Here is a 22334-nt window from a genome sequence, read left to right on the forward strand (position 1 = left end):
ATGGTGTCCATCATTTGTGCTACGTTTGTACTGGTTTGTGCTGTAAAAACTTTCGTTGAGTCGTTTTTTTAGATTAATTTCAAGTGGTAACGTCACGTCATCACTCAATGATTAATAGTTCAAGTAGGCCTGAACGAGATTGGAGAAAAACTATCATTGCGACTTTTGCGGGGTTTGCAAAATATTGCGATATTATATTGCAATATTAAAACTAGAATAATTTTCACCAGATAACTCGAATAGTTCTATTGGGGATAGGCCTGAATGATATTAGAAAAAAATATTAACATTGCGATATATATTGCCAAGGCTCCACACTAACATTTTGCATTGGTTGAATTGGTTGCACTTTTTTCTTAAGGTGCACCAGCACAAAACTTTGATGCTCGTGCTGCCGGGAACAGCCTCTCACTTACACAATGAATGAATTGCCACAGCACACTTCAGACTGGGATGCAAGTTTAACGATGATTAACACATTTGTATTTTTTATCGTAGAGCTACCGAGGCTTCTCAGGCCAGATCAAAGCTACAAACCAGTCAATCATCGTTAACTTTAAGTACCAAACATCAGCTGCACTGGTGACAAAACATCAGCTGCACTGGTGACAAAAACAACAGCTTGGTCACACTGCCTAGCATGGGGGAGGGTGAGAGGCTGTAGTGCTGCATGAGCATGATGCAGAAAAAAATGAAATGAAAAATATATTTTTTTAAACGAAAAACCCGATCTTCTGCAAAATGGCGCAATCAGCCTGATTTCCGATCATGTGGTCCGATCGGGGACTTCCCTAATTTATATAATGCTGTTTAATCCAGGCATGCTGCATATAAAAGGGATCCAGGATCTGCACACTTGCTGCTTTTATGAAGCGAAACAAAAGTTTACATGTTAAAAAAACGAATGTTTGCGATGTGACTATTGCATATGCGCGCATTGTGATGTTCCAACAATATATTGTGCAGGCCTAATCTCAAACGCCACATTTACTGCAAAATAGATGCCGAAGTGGTGCCATTTGTTTGTGCTACGTTCGCGCTATTGTTGGGAAATCCCTTTGTTATTGAGAGAGTTAGTACACTTCGTCAGCCGTGACCGAGGTGCTGCGATTGACATCATCACTCGAAATGAATATCTCTATATCTATAAAATGATGGCATGACAAACACATTTTTTACAACACAAACAAACAAAAATGTAGCAAAAACGAATGGAACCATTTGCAATAAATGGGGGGCTGTGTGACGCCATCACTTGAAATTAATATATTACTACCTCAAAAACGATCACAGCACAAACGAAAATTTTTACAGCACAAACCGGCACAAACGTAGCACAAACGATTGACACAATTTTTAATCGAAATGTAGGGCTGGTTGATCTCCGATTGACCTTTAAAAGAATTTTTAATATCTCGAAAACAACAGCTGCCCCCCCAAAAAAAAAAAACACAAACAGCACAAAAAAATGGCATACTTTTTCTATAAAATTACATCTGATGGGGGGCCAACTTCATAGCGGTTTATATTTAACACGACAGATAAATATTCCATAAAGCTGCATTTTAACATGGAAAATAATGGCGGCCACACAACTTCATTAAATTCAGTACAGTATAGGCTCCATATTGTTAGTCTACCACGACATATATATCTTAACAAGAATAATAAAGCACTGTGAGCAACATTTAATGTGTGAAAAACCAATAAAAACATACTGCTGCTTTTTGGGCCAAGCAAGCGGTGGCATCTTTATATTCCTAACGGTTTGTCGGCGAGAGCCAGTTCAGTTTTCATAAATCATTCAATAAATTCCATTATGTTATCTCCTTCTGGACCTTCCAACATGCCATGAATGTGGACGATATTTCTCTTTGAACGTGCTCCAAATTCAATAAACCGTGTTTGATGTGCTCCTGTACTTCCAGCGTGTGGGTGAGCACTTTTATTTACCTCTAAGCTGAATTTCTCAAATTTTGACATTCTCTGTTCAGTCTCCTCAAACCTGTGGCACATTTTGTTCGAGTCAGTGTGGAAAAACATCGACCTTCTTGTTTATCTTTTCTGTGAAGGTCGAGAGATCTCTTTCGAGTTTTGCCCGGTGGTTCAGTTGACTTGTTTCCTTATATTGCCACATACCTCCTTTATTTACAAGTGTTTCACAAATGTGAGTACAAGCCTCGCATTTCTGCAGATATTTACGTATATCTTTTCATGGGACAACGCTGACAAAATGACACTTTGACACGATAAAAAGTAGTCTGTGTGCAGCTTAAAAATAGAGTTAATTTATTTTCTCCTCAAAATAACTCAAAATATAGCCATTAATATCTAAACCCCTGGCAACTAAAGTGAGTACACCCCTGAGTGAAAGTTGTCAATATTAACATCTAACATGTCAACTGTCAATATTTTGTGTGGCCACCACTATTATCCAGAACTGCCTTTACTTTCCTGGGCATGGAGTTGACCAGAGCTTAACAGGTTGCCACTGGAATGCTCTTCCACTCCTCCATGACGATGTTGCGCAGCTGCCGGATATTTGAGACTTTGTGCACCTCCAACTTCCGCTTGAGGGTCCCCCAAAGATGTTCTATTGGCTTACTGTCTGGAGACATGCTTGGCCAGTCCATCACCTTTACCCTCAGCCTCTTCAGTAAAGCAGTAGTCATCTTGGAGGTGTGTTTGGCATTATTGTCATGCTGGAAAACTGCCCTGCGACCCAGTTTCTGGAGGGAGGGGATCATGCTCTGCTGCAGTATTTCACAGCACATGTTGGAGTTAATGTTTCCCTCAATGGAATGCTACTATCCGATACCTGCAGCACTCATGCAGGCCCAGACCATGACATTCCCACCAGCATAATTGACTGTAGGCATGACACACGTATGTTTGTACTCCTCAACTGGTCGCCGCCACACATGCTTGAGACCAGCGGCACTAAAAAAATTAATCTTCGTCTCATCAGACCATAGGACATGGTTCCAGTAATCCATATGCTTTGTTGACATGTCTTCAGCAAACTGTTTGCGGGCTTTCTTGTGTACCGTCTTCAGAAGAGGCTTCCTCCTGGGGTGACAGCCATGCAAACAAATTTGATGTAGAGTGCAGCGTATGGTCTGAGCACTAACAGGCTGACCCCCCCTACCACCACCACCTCTTCAATCTCTGCAGCAATACTGAGTATTTGGATGTGATGCTTAGCACGTGCGCTTAGCTTCTTTGGACGACCAACCCGAGACCTGTTCTAAGTGGCCCCTAGTCTTTTAAAACGTTGGATGATCTTAGCCACTGTGCTGCAGCTCAGTTTCAGGATGTTGGCAATCTTCTTGTAGCCTTGGCCATCTTCATGTTGCGCAACAATACGTCTTTTAAGATCCTCAGAGAGTTCTTTGCCACGTGCTGCCATGTTGGAACTTTCAGTGACCAGTATGAGAGAGTGTGAGAGCTGCACTACAAATTTGAACACACCTGCTCCCAATGCACACCTGGACCTAGTAACACTAACGAGTCACATGACCTTTTGGAGCAAAAATGACAAGCAGTACTCAATTTGGACATTTAGGGATGTAGCTTCTAAGGGGAGTACTCACTTTTACTCACAGGGGTTTAGATATTAATGGCTATATTTTGAGGGGGAAATAAATTAACTCTATTTTTAAGCTGCACAAAGACTACTTTTCATTGTGTCAAAGTATCATTTTGTCAGCGTTGTCTCATGAAAAGATATACTTAAATATCTGCAGAAATGCGAGGGGTGTACTCACTTTTGGGATACACTGTAGCTAGCAGGGTGGATCAGCTTACTAGCACCTGCAACGCAGTTATACTTGGGCACAAGGTTAAATTATCCTCCTCTGGGCTCGCCTTAGTGTTTCGTCTTCTTGTCATTACTACCCCCTTTGTCCTATTATGTCTGCAAGTATCCATTGACTGTATGGAGGTTAATTTTTAAGAGGGAATCGGAACCACTGGGAGATCCTGTGTTATGCTGTCAATTGCCTCTCTCCCAAACAAGGATTTCCAGTAGTCTCCATGTTTGCATGTCATAAAACACAATTATCTGCGGGCCTTGAAAAATAAGTCACAATGCTCTAAATTGGCTGGCGGTCAAAGAGTAAATATGCATGCAAATATTTATATGACCATGCTGTTTAAAAACAGAGGACTAACATACACAGACTCTTTTATTAAAAGACAAATGTCTTTAGCATACAAATATTTCAATTAGTGCCTAGTTGGAAATAGCTTTATGCACATGCTCTAGTCTCTGTAGTCCACTTCTATGGGACCCTGAGAAGACAAAGGCTTGGAGCATGCTCAAACCAAAGAGGAAATATTTTAATGCTTGGTCTCAAGAAACTAAGAATGGAAGGGAAAATATTTGAAAATTTGATTTCACATCAACATCTATAAAACTTACCATTTTAACTGTAACACAATGCAGTTTAGTAGTCAATGAATTGTTTTTGATCACCATATTATTTAATTATACTTCAAATACATCAAGCCAATTGGTCAATTTTGTAATTTTTGATATGAGCCTAAAATTGAAACGTGAAAAATTGGTCAAAAGTGTTTCTTGTGTTTATATTTATACAGGTGGTCCCCGGTTTACAACATACCCGACTTAGGTGATTTTGACTTCAATTTCGACAATATCTCATTTTCTACTTTAATTAATTAATATGACGTGTTCTGTCCTCACTAAACGTGAAGTTGTTCAGCTTATCAGATAGCCAACAAGGCAATTGTGGTTTTTGAAGCGTTTTACTTCCTTCCCTTTTGACAGTTTGGAAAGTTGTAACGCACATATGTACACTTATTGTTAAAATGTTTGTCGTTTTGACCATAAACACTCGACACAAAACAATTGGTGTTCAAACATCCATCTAGTCTGATCAATATGTAAATTTAGTTGATTAAATCAGCCTACTTTGTCTAACAAAAGTCAATTAGCGTTAATGCAAGGAATGCTAACATATTTACAATTCTCATAGCACACGTAACTCCACAGACTGTATCTCTAAACTTAATTACAAATGCATACACAAATATATATTAGCTGAAACAACTTACCGCCTTATGTGGGCCAAATTAGAGCGCAGCTGTCCTTTATCCATGTCAGACAAGTCTGCTCCTCAGTCATACAAGGTGACAGTCTAGCCAGACCCAACGCTACCACCAGAGGGCAGTGTAACCTCCATCATTGAACAAAGTACAATACTTTTGGACTTTTTGGATAGTTATTTTGAGATTTAAGCTTCCTTAAAGGGTCAATTCCGATTTACGCGGAAATTCGGGTTACATTGCCAGCATAACAACGGAACTCGTTCCTAACCCTAGGACTTACTGTAATTATTTTAACTGCAAAATAAAAATGTATAGAAAGAAATAACTTTATTCTGAATTGTTGTTTTGTGAACGATGATAATAACGAAAATATTTTGTCAACGAGCCATTTTTTTTTCATGACGATGACGAAGACATAAAGGCAAGCCAAGGCAAATACTGTATGTATAGCACAGTTCATCACAATGTAATTCAAAGAGCTTAACACGTATCTTAGGAGACTAAAATATAACAAGACGAATGCCAGTTTTCGTCTGACGAGATGACAACGACAAGAAAATGCTTAGTTTCCGTCAAATGTTCACAATGTGTGCCATTTTCTTATTGTACGTGCAGGTAGTCAGCCAGCATCGTGGAAGTTTTTGGGTGGTGTCACTTATGTGAGATGTGGTGCGCCCCCAGCTCCTTCATCCTCACCGGTGTTTAGGATGTGCTTCCCGCTAGGTTGTGCTCCAGGTTTTCTTATTTTGAAACTTAGGATTTGTTTTCTCATTTGGGCAAGAGAGAATATGCAACAGAGAATATGCAATATCCCTTTAGACTTTAAAAGGTCTGTGCTGAGTTATAATCACACACTAAATGTAACTCATAGCATTAGCATAGCATTCATGTTCCCGTCAGCATTAGCGAGAGTCTTAAACTGTTGTTGTGCTGTTTTCGTTTTGTTGGTGCTGGCTACAACTTACAGTAGCAGTGCATCCGGTTACAAATAAAACCATAGCCAGAATTAAGAGACTTCTGGCTAAACAAGACATGGAAAAACTTATGCATTCATTCATTTTCAGTAGATTGGATTATTGCAATGGTATACTTACAGGTCTTAATTTAAAAATTAGTCAGAAAGCTACAGCTAGTACAGATTGCTGCTGCCAGAGTCCTTACAAATACAAGGAAACAGGACCATACTACACCGGTTATGAACTCCTTACACTGGCTTCCAGTGAGTCAATGGATAGACTATAAAATACTATTGCTTGTCTACAAAACACTTAATGACCTTGGTCCAAAATACATGCTTGATTTGTTGGATCTCTACGAAGCATCTAGAACCCCAAGGTCGTCTGGAACCGGTCTGCTATATGTTCACAGAATAAGAACAGAGCAGGATGAGGCAGCATTTCGTTACAATGCTCCTCACCTCTGGAACAAGTTACCTGAAGGTCTGAAGAGTGCCCAAACTGTTAGCTCCTTTACATCACAACTAAAAATTAATGATGCACCGATACCGATACCAGTATCAGCGTAGGGGGCGATCCGGCACTAAAATGGTGGTATCGGTACCGCAGCCTTGTTTTCTCCTGACGCTCACTAAACTCTGTTGTTGTGTGATCCCACGTGATCACTTTGCATGCCAAGCAAAGGGGCAGCTTTTTCATACAGAGGAAAAACAAACTAGGAGAAGCAAATGTCGGCGGTCTGGAAATATTTCAGCATAGTATGTCGAGTACAATGGCTCCATGCAAGATTTGTGGCCTGAAAGTTTCAAGAGGTGGAGTTAAATCGGTCAGTTTCAATACCTCCAACCTGATAAAACATTTGAAGATGCTTTTCAACCGACGTCTGGAGCAGCCAAATCTCCCAACTGTCCCTGCTTCACTTGACAGCCCACTGGAAAGCATAGTACTTCATGCGAATGAATTCAAGGGATCACACATCGGCCAAACTACTGCAGGAGCAATAGAAATCGTGCTGCTCAACTGATCAAACATACTTTACTTTTCTTGTCTTTTGCTGAAAGAAATGTCGCAGTAATTTGAGACCTGTTGCAAAAGAGCTGCAGATGTAAGCAAAGTAAGCTAAGCTAAGTGGCTAAATTGTGTATGGGGGTGTGTAGGTGTGTGTGTGTGTCTAAGAGAGAGAGTGTCCCACTCGTGCGCTGCTATAAAGATGATGTTGAGCTATGTTGCTGCTGGTGCACAGAGGGAGAGGCTGATAGAGAGACAGGATGATGTGGTCAATTATTATTAATACTACTTATAATTTCATGAAAGCACTGTGTGGCCTTTGAGAGCCAAAATTTAGGGGTTTAGAAAAGTTTATTCAGTTCATTCAGAGTTTATTACTATTAATGTATTTTTACTTTCTTACTGTTGGTCTAGTATAATACATGTTTTAAATTAACGAATTTAGCACTATTTTGGCCTTTGAGAGCCAAAGGTTTATTTGTCACCCATACAAGGTATGCAATAAAAAGTTCTCCTCGATTCACTTTGTATTAGTTTTTTCCTGCTTCACAAAGGTAAGCAGCAGCCTGACAAAGCCATGATAGCAATGATTTCACATCCAAGTATGTAGCTCTTCATATATAAACAGTGTATATGTAAATGTATATTTCAAATAGAGTGGTATCGGTACAGTATCGGCCGATACTTCACAGCCAGGTATCAGTATCGGGGAAAGAAAAATGGAATCCATGCAACACAACTAAAAACGCTTTTGTTTACCACAGCATATTCATAACTGTCTATATATTTCTAATTTCAAGCTATTTGCTTTTTATTCATATTATTTTTATTTCTATTTCCGATTTCAATTACCGTAATTTCCCGAATATAACGCACACTTTTTTTTCCCCCCAAACCAATTTGTAAAATCACGGTGCATATTACATGGATGGAGACAGAAATATGTATGCATGTGTATATATATATATATATATATATATATATATATATATATATATATATATATACCTTTTTTTTTTTTTTTTTTTTTTTTTAATTGACACGGCCACGTTGTGTTGAAGAAACGTATGCGGCGATCCGTTGCCGACCATTACGGTACGTGACGTCACCATTTTGTTTCGGTAATATTTCACTCTGATCGGCCGAATGATTTCGTCTGTGTTAAATTCTTCTTTTTTCACTCTTCATAAAGCACAGAAGTTAGTTTTTGAACTCATTTGAGTCAATGTTTATTGCAGCTCCGCAGCTCGGACCATAGCAAATGTAACAACACAGACTTCCTGTGTGTGTCCGTCAACTATATCTGTCCCTCGGGAAACTCAAACCCAAATAACAATAGTTCCTATTGTTACTGTCATGTCGACAGCGATGAGCTCTCTCGGATTTCTGACTTACGTTCTCGCTTTCATTTTACCGTATCAATCCATGGAAGAAACATTTATTCATCATGATGAAACGAGGAAGTTATACAGCAGCCTTTAAAAGAAAAGTCACATCTGTTTTGTTTTCTCCTAGATTCTGGTAAGTTGAAGAAGTTGTCAAATCATATTATTGCCGTAAATATTGTCAGTTTATGGTAATGTTTTGAACTACCAATATGCTATGCTTGTGCTGTGTTTCACCAGTCAGTAAAATGACATTTCTGTATCTGTACACGAGCTCTGTTTTCTTGTATTCTTCTATTTATTGGTGCTAAAATTAGGGTGCACGTTATAAATGGGTACAATAATTTTCCCTAGATTTTACAAGTAAATTTGAGGTGCGCATTATACACGGGTGCGCCTTATATTCGGGAAATTACGGTATTATTATTTTTTTTTTAATTCTGATGATTCAATGTGATTTTTTATGTAGTATTTCCTGTTCGAATTGTCTTTGTTTTTAACTTTCTTTGGATTTAATGTGATTTTTACGAATCATTTTATCTGCTCGTGGATCTTCATGTGACGTAAAGCACTTTGAATTGCTTTGTGTTGAATTGTGCTATACAAATAAATTTGCCTTGCCTTGTCATTGGAAAACCACAAAGTCACAGAGTTGGCGCTGTCCTTATAGAGTGTAGACGATACAATATGTACTCCTCTGTCAATCCATTGGAAAACCCTCACGAAGTTGTCATTGTCCTTCTAGGCGCTAAAACGTGCTTGTCTGTCAATGTTTATTTGAAATTTTTGGAAACCTTAGTTTATTTGTTTATTAATTTTTGGACTGAATTTTTAGGGACAAAAACATGGAATATTTGTCTACTAAAACTGTCAGGGATCAGGGGCAAGCAGGCGAGTAACGAGGTGAGGTGGAGCCAAGTGCAGGGAAACAAGGCAGACGGGCGTTGGTGTGAAAATGCTTAATGAAGGTGTCCAAATATAAAGTACAAACAAAAGACAGGATCAAAAGGTTTCTTGAAAAAAAAAAGCCAAAGTACAAAGCAAATCACTTGTAAACTAAGCAGGACAAGGCCAAAGGAACACACAAAGCACAGACACAGACTATCAGAATGACACAACAAGAAGGACAAAACATGGGGAGCTTAAATATAAAGACAAAACAATCAGACACAGGTGGGTGACACAAGTGGCAGCTGATTGGTCGACACAAAGCGCAGGCACAACAGGTGAAATCAATGGGCAATCACAAGGACAAGAGACAACATGACAAAAAGACAAAACAAACCAAACAACAGCAAACGGAAACCTTAAAAAAAACTAGAGGAAAGCTTTTAAATATTCGTCGACAAAACTAGACGAAGACTCACACATTTTGAAGTCTCTGAAATTAGCCTGAAAACAACTAATAAGTAGTGTTGAAATGATTAATCGATTAACTCGAGTAATTCGATTAGAGGAAAGCTTTGAATCAAATTTTGCTATTTTGCGTATTGGTTTAATTAGAGTGGTGTTGAAATGGTTCGTTTTTTTTTTTTTAAGTGTTAGCATTTAGTTTTATTGATTTGGGTGAATACACTGCCCTGTAGTGGCAACACTGAATATTATGTAGCTCATTCAAAATGGCTGAATTCAGCTGTTCCCTGTTAAGACCCACATACAGTAAGTTTTTGCTTGAGCGAATATGTTTTTTTCTTTAATGCATTCGTAATTTAGTTTATAGGTATATTTTTTTGTGGGAATATGTGTTTGAACGATTTGTTGAGAACATCGCTAAAAAGTCTGCATTTTAATGCATTCAAACTAGCGGATTTTTGCTATGCAAGTTAGCCACTTGTTCTTTTGTTGTACTCAGATCCTCATTTATTCATTTTATTTTTCAGTTATTTTAATTTATTATTAAATGAAAGTGCAATTCTGCATAATCTGAAGAAACATTCGGGAATTTTATTTTGAAAGTGCAATTTTTGCAAGCCTTCGTTTTACATCCCTAAAATTTATACTTCAACGCATTAAATGTTTCTAATCCGATTACTAGATTATTCAGGGTCTCTGGACATTTTTGCCAAGCAAATATAATGCTTTTCAAGACCATTTTAAGGCCTCTGAGCATTAAAAATAAGACCACCATCACGAAACAAATACGTCTGGTAAAAAAAAAAAAACACACACACTCTAGGCTCAAGTTAAAGGATTTAAAAAATATATACAATCAGTGCATCTTCAGTTCACAAAACAGAACTTTAACTGTTTGACTAACTTCAATACCGGGACTGTACTCGAGAACCGTCTCGACCGCCACCCAATTCCTCACGTGAAGGTCGAGCTGCTTGCTTTTGGTGGTTCCATTCGTGGATTTATCAAACATGATGACGAAGCCTGACGAAGACTGACGGTAGACTGAAGCTTATGCTTGCTAAACGGAGCCAGGGCAAATCGTGCTAGATATGATGTCTTGTCTTCACCACAAGAGAACGACTTAGCATACTCAGAACACTGCCCTAAAGATTGTGCCCACATCTTCGTTTGAGGTGTACGAGTGGTGTCGGTTAATCATTTGTAGCACCCACAGTATTTCTGCCTTTAGCGTAGCGGTTGAGGCGAATGCAGCAAAAGAAATTGGTGCTGGGACCCGGGCTTGCGTTAGGACCTGTTGGTGCGAACATTTGCATGGGGACTGGTGCAAAGGCAAATTGACGAGAGATTTCATCTAAAGATTGTGCAGATGGTGGATAAAGAACCTCGACTTACATCCAAAGAAGTTCAAGGTGTCCTGCAGTCCGAGGGTACAACAGTGTCAACCCGTACTATCCATCGGCATCTGAATGAAAAGGGATTCTATGGTGGGATACCCAGGAAGACCCCAGTTCTGACGCAGAGACATAAATAAGCCAGGCTGGAGTTTGCCAAAACTTACCTGAGAAAGCCAAAAACGTTTTGGAAGAATGTTCTCTAGTCAGATGAGACAAATGTACAGCTTTTTTGGAAAAGGAATCAACATAGTTCATAGGAAAAAAAATGAGGCCTTCAAAGAAAAGAACACGGTCCCCACAGTCAAACATGGCGGAGGTTCCCTAATGTTTTGGGGTTTCTTGGCTGCCTCTGGCACTGGACTGCTTGACCGTGTGCATGGCATTATGAAGTCTGAAGACTACCAACAGATTTTGGAGCATAATGTAGTGTGAGAAAGCTGAGTCTCCCTCAGAGGTCATGAGTCTTCCAGCAAGACACTGGCCCAAAACACACTTCAAAAAGCACTAGAAAATGGTTTGAGAAAAAGCACTGGAGACTTCTAAAGTGGCCAGCAATGAGTCCAGACCTAAATCCCATAGAACACCTGTGGAAAGATCTGAAAATGGCAGTTTGGAGACCCTTCAAAACTCAGTGACCTGGAGCAGTTGGCTAAAGAAGAATAGTCTACAATTCCAGCAGAGCATTGTAAGAAACGCATGGATGGATACCGGAAGCGGTTATTCGCAGTTATATTTTCTAAATGTTGTGCTACCAAGTATTAGGCTGAGGGTGCCAATACTTTTTTCCAGCCCATCTTTGGAGTTTTGTGTAAAATGATAATGACTTAAGTAAATTTTTTTCCTTCTCTTTTGTGTTTTTTCATTGCAAGCAAGCAAAATAAATAAAGATATTACTAACAAAGCATTTGTAATTGCAATAATTTTCTGGAAGAAATTGAGCATTATCTGACAGAATTACATGGATGCCAATACTTTTGACAGCAGTGTATGCTTTACAATAAACCATGAAAAAACTCAGCATTATTATAATAAATTGATACAAACTTACCTCCACGAGCAATATTTGGAGGATTTTTTAAACTTGAAGGCTGAACGTGACAAGGTGTTTCTTGGCAAAGGTCTGGTAGGAGGGGAGTAAACTGAGCCTGTAGCCATTGTGTAGCCGGGTGTTGCAGTGGAGAAGAGGGGAGTAGTACCCGTGCCGGTTTTAAAAAGGAAGTGCCTGGAGGATGGGAGAAGAAACAAAGAGAAAAACAGTTATACCAAGCTTTCTCAAAGGTGTTCCAATGAAGACTCTCAACTGCCTCTGAAATATCTTGAAACTGACAAGACCTGCCTTTGCCAAAATGCAAAATGACAAGTCAGACAGGGAGACACGGGTGAGGTAAAACATTTTTTGGCATCAGTGTCATATTGATCAGTTTAGTTTTTGTCTTAGTTTTAATCATGGATGAAATTGCTTCATGTATTTTTTTCCAATTGTCTCTAAATTTGTTAGGTCATCACTTATTTATTTATTATTTTATTCTACACCCGATTGTAGCCATAGGCTAATTTCCATTCTTTGTCCCCAGGTAAGATAACAGAAACAAAGAGGGGGAAAAAAAGCACAAAGTAACACAGAAAAATAAACTAAATAATCATTCAAACCCAAAATAATGATTACATGACTGATTTGATTTTAGACAGTTTTTTTTTAAACTCAGTCTTGAAGGTGTTGATAGTGAAGCATTCTCTGGTGTTGAGCACTACAATGTTACAGATATTACAACCACTGATTGACAGAACAGACAGTCCAAAAGTAGTTTGTAGTCGGGCACTTCAGTCTCTCGAATAGACCATGGGCGGCTCTGCCGGTGGTAGATTTCAGCTTTATATAATTATTTTAATAGAGGTGATGTCAGTCCACAGAGTATTTTTTATATTGCAGAAGCAAATTTAAAATATTTAAAAATTATCAAAACTGAGGAGATCGTATAGCTCCAGAATATGATAGTGATGGTACGAAATTGGTTTTCTGTCCAATATTTTTAATGCTCTTTTAATTATAGTTTAAATGTTGTTTTATTGGTGAGGACCCAAAAATACTCAAAATGTGAAAACACCATAGCATGTAAAAACATTTCAGCTATTTCAAGTGTCATAAACAATGAAATATAACTGAAATTTGACAGGCCCATTTTATGAAGACGGACTTAGTAAATAGAAACGCAAAAAATGCAGCAAATCACTGAGGACCTGCGCAAAGAAGTAAGCATTGAATGCCACTTCAGCTGCTTTCCCGTCCCCTTTCACAAGAGCCTGAAACAGCAACACAAGGACTTATTGAGCTTCTGTCTGGCTGTCTGTCTGAAACCCCATATTGTCGAACCTTGGGGAACGACAAAGAAGGTGCAAACTCCTACAGTATGTGTGTGAGCAGATAGCGTCATGAACATCAATAAAGGCCGTCACAGGTCCAAATTAATGCTCAGAGGCAGTTTTAGGATTTTCCTGAAACAGGGGCTACATGTAACCCTTTGTTCAGTGTTGGTTTTGGTCAACAAGGCGATACGCAGATCATCCAGCATGTGGCAGTAAAACATCTTTGTTTGACACTGTACAGCAAATACGGACCAGTAAAGTTTGTAATAATTTGTATTTAATCATCCTGTGTGCAAGTAAGTATAATATACGTGGAACAATTAATTTTAATCACTTTTCTCAAAAGCCATTTTGAAAACGAAAGCAGCATAAATATTTAACATACTCTCGAAACATTATCTCATTTTCTCTCACTTCAGAAAAGAAGGATTCGCCGATTGCCGTGCTTTGTGCTAAAATTGGAATAGGGGCACTTCAGAAGCTATTCAAATTAGAGGTGGAGCTAGTGCCCCTGTGGCACCACACCTGAAACCCCCACTGCCAACGCTTCAAGCTTAAGACCGTTTCATACTAGCGGCAGTGTAGTGCGAAGGGCTCAGCGGCAATCTATTCATTGTGTATGTGGGATGGGACTTCTCGGCAAAAGTGAGCGGGGTGCGGCCGTATTGGGTGGAACGGCAAGTTTGAATGAATTTGCGCCGAGAGGCGGGGCCCAAGAGTGCCACCGCACTGACGTTAACGACACATCCAATATTGGGTACCCTCCTTAGGCTCCGGGGAGGGTCGCTGGCCAAGTGCTAATGGGTCAGCAGGGTCCCGTGGTGTGTCGTGTCAGTGAGGGGGGTGCGGCTGTGTCTGGTGGGCTGCGGGAGGGTGTACGGGTTTGCGCTGGCTCACCCCCCCAATTGGCTTGGGAGGGGCCATGGCCCTCGGGCAGGCCTCGCAACGCATTTCCACTTGTCTGCAGGACTATCACACGTCTGATGGGATTCACACATAACTGGGTGCAATCAGACACACTCAAATAGAGAAACTTCCGTGCCAGGATTAGCGATCAGGCAGCACTGAACAGGATGTCAACATATCCACACTTACAAGTGATTCACATAATACTGGGTTCTACACTCAAATTGCCGATTTGTGTACGCTCCACCCCACCTAATAACACCTCTTTCTGACTCCCCACCCTCTTCTTTCTCCTCAGTCATCAGGCCCACCACATGGTGTCAACCAAAAATACAATTAGCTAACGATGGCGCTACTATATTAGTGTAGTCGTTGAATGTATTTCTTGTTGCTGTTTGTTCTTCTCTTCTGTCTCCCATTTTCTATTTCCCTTTCTATCCTCCCCATAACCCCTTCCTGCTCACTGTTTTCTCCTAATAAATGAAACACAATGAGTAATTATCACAATGGGAGTAGATCATACTTCCATGTGATACATTAAAACTGTTCAGACCACCTAGACACTCAAATTCCCATTTTATGTGTCAAGTAGCTGAACAGCACAGGTTAAAACATAAATAAATAAATAAATAAATAAAAACACATCCATCAGCAGAGGGGCAGGCGCACTTATACCTGTGCTATCGTGCTGTTTCGGCGGACCGATATACACAAACCACTGCTGACCGAACCTTGATAAATGCGCTTTTTTTAAGTTTCCCGAGCTCTGGCACACTTGAAAAATGACTGTCTTAACTGTCCTCCTAAATGGTGTCTCGATCTGCGTTTGTGTAGAAATGTTGTTCACAAACAACAACAACAACAACAAAAACTACACAACACCGAAGCGAGTAAATTTCTTTGCATTGCTATTATAGTGCCCCCTACTACTGGAAATAGGAAAATTAGCTGTTTTCTTGTGTAACAATGAAAAGTAAACGTATTTGTGCTTGGGACTATAGTAAATATGCTTGCCATTTTTTATTTCCTGACAGCGTCTACGTCAGGCTACATGGCTCCTCCCATTTTGCGCTTACCATGGACCGCTCTTCACACTGGGCTGACGCTATAAAAGACCTTTAAACCTGACCACTGATGCACTGGCAAAAAAGGGAAATCAACAACATTGTTCCGATTGAAAATAAAAGGTATATTCTTTACAGCAGGGCTCACTAAATCCGGACCTCGGTGCCACTTTTCCTGCCGTGTTTTCCATGTCTCTCTCCCCTAACACACCTGAATCAAATGATTATGTCATCAGCAACCTCTCCAGAAGGCTGATAATGATCCTGATTATTTTGATTCAGGTGTGTTGGAGGAGGGAGACATGGAAAACACGACAGGAAAAGTGGCACCGAGGTCTGGATTTAGTGAACCCTGCTTTACAGTATACTTACCCATGGATTTGGCATTAGATTTAATTGATGTTTCTGTCTATTCCAATCACTACAAAGGCAAACTCCTTTTAAGGTAGCAGTTTAGAGGATCCACAGTGATGAAAACCAATGCAAAAAGCATGTACAGTAATTACCAAGGTCACATTGTCTAATTAATGACAGAGCTTCAGCTAATGAGCATCTGCAATTACAATTACGACTACTCTCTAACAAGGCAGTGTGATTAACAATTAGAGTCGATTGCAACAAGGGGCCCTGTAATTAATATCTACCTCTAGGCAAGATGTGAAGGGAGATAAAAGGGCAAGAATGGTCTGAAACTGAATGAGGACACATAACAGAGGCAATGCACTGAGCATTTCCCTTATGTTGTGTGTTGTAGCAGTGTTAAATCAACCGTCAGATGCTAGGACTTGTTTTACCATGAGTCCAAAGAACGCAACCAATCTCACACCTACATGTTTAAACATACGAAGTTCTACCTCCTGTGACTCTCATTCATTTATCCTGGATGAAATGTTCCACCACAGTGAAAATTTACACTTGCTTTATTAGTTTATTGTTTTTTAACTTAGTTTTTTGTTTGTGATTATTTTTTTAAATCAGTAAAGGCAGAGGTTGTCCCACTGCTTAGTCAGTAAAAAGCACATATTTAGTGTATGTTTTAGTCATGTTAGTCTTTAGCTGTCAGCCTGACTCATACACTGGCCAGAAGAAGGATGATGCGGCTATAGTGAATGAAATGCAACTCTTTCCATGCTTTTTCTTCTGCTCAGTGTTACGTTGATGTGCGCATGCACGCAGCAAACCACCCTGGACTTAGTTGTCCGTTCAATTGGCTGACATACTGACATGTGATCAGAATAGATAGTCATCTATTATTAGTTCAAATGCACATATTTTCTGGAACAGCAAAAAAAAAAAAAAAAAAAAAAGCTTGTTGAATTAATGCAATAAAAAAGGGCAATGCAACAAAAAAAGATCAGATCTTTAAGAGAAAGGAAAGAGTTGAAGAGGCTTATTCAATTTTATTTTCATACAGTATAAATGTATATTTATCTTTAAAATATATTCCATTTTACTGTGCATACTGTAGTCATTTGTACTTATTTTTGTCAATGTATGTGACTTATATCTTCCTTATCTTAAAAACAAAAAGTAAATATTTACATGATCTTCAATTTGAATGTAAATCCTATGTTATTAAGTACCGTATTTTTTGGTCGCACCTGAGTATAAGTCGCACCAGCCATAAAATGCCCAACGAAGAGGAAAAAAACATATATACAGTGGGGAGAACAAGTATTTGATACACTGCCAATGGGAAAACCCATTGGCAGTGTATCAAATACTTGTTCTCCCCACTGTAAGTCGCACCTGAGTATAACTCGCATTTTTGGGGGAAATTTACTTGATAAAATCCAACACATAGAATAGATATGTCATCTTGAAAGGCAATTTATAACAAAAATACAAAAGAGAACAACATGCTGAATAAGTGTACAGTAGGATGTTACATGATGCATGAACAACGAAATGCGAATATACTGTCCTCACCAGGACGCTACGGCTCGGTCCTGGCTATACAGCGAGCTAAACTCCCAAATGACGATGCTGGACGTCCGTATAATTTGCTGAATCAATTTCGTCCTCGATACCAAACAGATTCGCATCAACGTACAGGGTGACCCAAAAAAAAAGTTTACACTCAGTTGACTGCTTGTTTAAAAGCCATTGAAACATATCTAAATAGGTTGTCATGGTTAAGTGATACATTAAGGTCACTCAATGCAGCTAGCAATGTCTCGTCTCTACAATTCCTGTGCTTCTGCTGAAAATGAAGAAAACTTTAGCTGTACCTGAATTGCTGCGTGCCGGTCTGACACCTACTGAGATTGCAGCAAATCTGAGAATATCCAGATGTGCAGTCGACAAAGTTAAAAAGAAGCTGAAAGATACTGGAACAGCCTCACGAAAACCTGGGTCTGGAAGTGACGATCTGTGCGGACCAAAAAGTTGATTGACAAGGTGATATGTGGCCACCCCAGAGTCCAGATCTCAATCCCCTGGATTATAGCATATGGGCAACTGTGGAGGACAGTGCCTGTAAGAAGCCACAAACGTCTGTGGCAGCCTTGGAGAGGTCCATTGTTAGATCTTGGGAAAAGATGACAGCATCCTACATAAAGAAGACCTGTCAAGCGTTCCGCAGGCGCCTGGAGGCTGTTGTGACACTTAAGGGAGGACACATTGAAAAATAGAGTGTACTGTACATGTTCTTTACAATAATGTATAATTTGTGATTCAATTCTAATACTAAGCTGAATAAACATGGCATTTAAGTTGTATTATGGCAGTGTCTTTTGAGTCTCCTCAATGGATGGCAAAAGATCTCAAAAGAATATCAAATCAGCCGTTCCACTGTCCTAAAAAGAGTCTCCAATTGGAAGACAATCAAAAAAGATGCCAAAATGCCCAGGTCTGACCGTCCAAGCAAGTTCACCACGAGACCAGACCAAAAGAAGTCTTCAAAAACCCTAAAATATCGTCACAGGACCTACAGCAGGCTATTGCTACTGTTGATGTGAAAGTGCACACCTCTACAATCAGATAGATACTTCACAAGTTTAACCTTCATGGGAGGTGTGCAAGGAGGAAACCTTTGCTCTCCAAGAAGAACACGAAGAACTGAAGTTTGCCAGAGTGAATGTAGACAAAGACCAGGACTTCTTCAATAATGTAATGAATCTGAAATTGAATTATTTGGACACCAGAACAGAGGACATGTTCAGAGGACAGAGGACAGCATTCCAGGAAAATAACCTCATACCAGCTGTGAAGCATAGAGGTGGAAGTGTCATGGTTTGGGGATGCTTTGCTATGGCAGGACCTGGCCAGCGTGAATTCAGTCGTGTATTAGAGGGTGCTTCAGAAACATGTGAGATAATCTGTGAAAAAAATAAATCTGAAGCAAAACTGGACCCTCAAACATGACAATGACCCAAAACATACCAGTAAATCCACCAAGGACTGGCTGAAAAGGAAGAAAGTCCTGGAATGGCCATGTCAAAGCCCAGATCTTAGTCCCATTGAGATGCTGTGGGGTGACTTGAAACGGGCTGTACATGAAAGAAACCACTCAAACATCTCACAGGTGAAAGTATTCTGCGTTGAGGAGTGGGGCTAACTTTCTTCAGACCGATGTTAAAGACTGGTAGATGGCACATACAGCGTCTCACTGACGTTATTTCAGCCAAAGGGGGTAATACAAGCTATTAGATGGTAGGGTGTCCTACCTTTTTACTCAGTTAGAATATCCATTTTTTGATACTGTATATTTAATTTAATGAGTAAAACAATGTTATTTTTTGTTGTTCACCAGTTATTAAATCACTTTCTTTCCCAGAGATAAAGAAAAACAAGATCAAACATTGATATGTGACCATTTCTTAATAAAGAACTGAATATTTAATAGGGTGTCCTAATTTTTTCACATGACTGTAGATGGTAGCTTCTGCATTACATGCAAAGCTACTATTAACAAGCGAAGGATGTGCAAGCATTAATGGAAGATGCAGTTGACTCAAGCTAGAAATGTTTTGCTGTTTTGCGTACGCTACAGACAATACTTGCTGTGGGGTTGAAGGCATTAGGTTCTTTTCAGTACAGCTTTAGGACACATCAAAGGATTTCACATTGACAAATGTCCCCTTTATGCTGGGATAGCTTCATGTAGCAGACTACCCATTCAATGTGTTAGTGGAAACTAATGACAGCAGACAACCAGAGATTGCTGCTGATAATAGAGTGGAAAATGACTGTGACCGCGGTGAGCGGCAACCATAACTAAGACGGTAGCCAAAGATAATGGTGCTTCAAATTCTCTTTTATGTAACCTGCATTTTAGGAATTCTCTACAATGGATGTCTATATTAATCTTGGGAACACAAAAGGTTGAGGCGGCCATTGTTGATTTTTTTTTGTCTATGAATGTGACTATAAAGTAGTAACAGATATGCCAACACGTATTACCACTCAACAAAGCAAAATATTTGGAATGACCTTACCTTCCACTCCTTCTAATTTACAGTTTTCTGTGAGGCAAAATTTGAAAAATAACCCCAAAACGATCATATTTTGCATTAAACAGCGTGGATGATGAGACATTTTTCATTTATTTGTTAAACATTCACACAACAGTCTGACGGGGGGTCAACTTCACAGAGGTGTCAGAGTATATAAATGGAGGGAAAATATGTCTGAAATGAGTGTTTGGATAATATGCCTCCCTCCAAAAACATTAACCACAATACAGACAACAAAGATAAAAATGTAGACAAGAAACTGCTTCCACAATCCAGCAAGTAGACAGTCTAAAAGCAAGCCTATATTTTTTCTATTTCTTCAAATTCTTTCCAGGAGTCTGAATGCCCTGCAGCACCATGCTGTGTCTCACACATAAGTTTGGGAACGCTGCCAGACTTCTGTTTGAATGGAATATATTTCAACCACACATTAACAGTTTTTATCGTCATGTTTGGTACTCCGGCTTTTCAAAAATCATTAGCAAGATTTTGTTCTACATTCTTGGCGAACGATCCTGATCAGTTGTCTTTATTTCATTTGTATGCTTCTTTTTTGCTTTGATCTACTTCCGCTACAGAAATAAGTTGTGTATTTAGTGTGTGTGTGTTTTACACATAACAATGATTAACAATTGCCCATAAAAAAGGAAATGGGAAAGCAGGCAGATAAAATGTTGAATAACCCTGGAACCTTGCCAAATTATGGCATCACAAAAAAATGCCCTCTCTAACATACTGGATGTCAATCAAAGTCAGGACTGGTATGATAAGTGGATATTAACAAGATTCTAAATCTGGTTTGATTAACCAAGCGGAATTTAAAGTCACAACTCTTATGCTGCCGCTCTGGCAGAGTTATTTTTCCATCTTCGGTCAGAGAACTTCTTTGATTCGCTATATTCAATCATTGAATGTTGCAGTTTATGGATTCATTACTCAGGAGAGACACACACACACTCATCCCACAAACTAGATTTTTTAATATTTCAGATTGATGACTTATGTTGCATCATATTAACCAGAAAATTTGACTCCTAACACATTTTAGACCAAACTACAATCTTATTGCATAATCTTCAATAGATACCTGATTTGATTTTTGCCTCAAATGAGCATAATTAAGCAAGCGAGAGGGGGAAAAAGCTGGCACTGTATGTGACAGCCTAAATTCAAATACCATCTTTCTTCATGCCCTCTCGGACCCACCCCCCCCCCAATTCCCGCCAAACTTGCACCTTGCACACTATCTGCACACAGTTTAAAATACATGGATTCTTGTGAAAAAAATAAAATAATTTGACTGGACCTCTTTTTCTGTTTTCATTTTATTTTTAAAAATTGCCGAGACTAAACATTATTGGTCAACGGATAAATGGGCTGGCCGATATATCGGGTCGATATATGGGCTTTTTTCCTAACATCGGCCATCAGGCAATTATGAAAAAAAAAAGCCGATAATAAAGGATTTTGATCAGGCATCTATGTGGGCAACTGTGGTCGCCGCTGACTCAAGGTAGGAGCCCGGAAGGACCCTGCAGTAGCTTGAATGCAGGCTGCTACAGGAAGCTTCAGCTTTTTATCTCACATAAGAGAATATGCAATGTTACATTAGCCTTTTTAGGTGTGTACTGAATGATCCAGGGTTTCCCCTGCAAATAACAGATTGTGGCGCACCACCACACTAAAATAAAAGCCGCCACGCCTTGCAAATTACTTTTTTTTTAAAAGGCCGTTTCAAACTAGCGGCAGCCTAGTGTGAAGGGTTCAGCGGCAATCTATTCATTGTGTATTATAATGTCCGTAACTATGCCTCCATTAGAGACGATCGGACTGGGGAGCTGTGACGCAGGGGGAAACGAGTCGGAAGAATGGGAAATAGCGAGAGATAGCGGTCACATGTTGTGGCAGCCAGCTGTTATTTTGTTATTTTTTGTCTTTATTAATATTACCACAATAAAGTGGGTAAGCCAATACTGACTCCTTTCCTTTTTCCCCCATCTGGAGCATTACAGTATTTTGGATCGGATTTTTCGGCGAAAGTGAGTGGTGGACAACCGTCTTGGAAGTTTGAATGAGTTTGCGCAAAGAGGCACCGCACTAACGTCAACAACGCATCCAGTAGCAGAGGGGCAGGTGTACTTATATCTGTACAATCAGGCTGTTTCGGTGGACTGATATACGCAATCGCGGCCGATAAATTCCCTTTTTTCAAGTTTCTGAGCTCTGGGACACTCGAAAAATGACTCTCATACCTCTCCTTGCTAGGCTAAATGGTACCTCGACGTGCGTTTATGTCGAAATGTAGTCCACGGACAACAAAAAAACTATTCACCTTCTCACCGAAACTAGTAAAACTCTCTACACAGCTATA

The 22334-nt window shown here is 39.5% G+C and overlaps 1 protein-coding gene across 10 annotated transcripts in view; it reads right to left on the reverse strand.

The window, feature by feature from the left end:
* The window catches only part of tenm3 (teneurin transmembrane protein 3), a 451194-nt gene that overhangs the window by 187087 nt on the left and 241773 nt on the right, over positions 1–22334 (reverse strand). For all 10 annotated transcript variants that reach the window (XM_057842847.1, XM_057842853.1, XM_057842852.1 and 7 more), the window contains one exon: positions 12221–12394. In XM_057842847.1, the coding sequence (XP_057698830.1) occupies positions 12221–12394 (174 nt within the window). The remainder of the gene's footprint in view (positions 1–12220; positions 12395–22334) is intronic.

The sequence above is a fragment of the Corythoichthys intestinalis genome, chromosome 8 (assembly GCF_030265065.1).
Source record: "Corythoichthys intestinalis isolate RoL2023-P3 chromosome 8, ASM3026506v1, whole genome shotgun sequence".
Taxonomy (NCBI): domain Eukaryota; kingdom Metazoa; phylum Chordata; class Actinopteri; order Syngnathiformes; family Syngnathidae; genus Corythoichthys; species Corythoichthys intestinalis.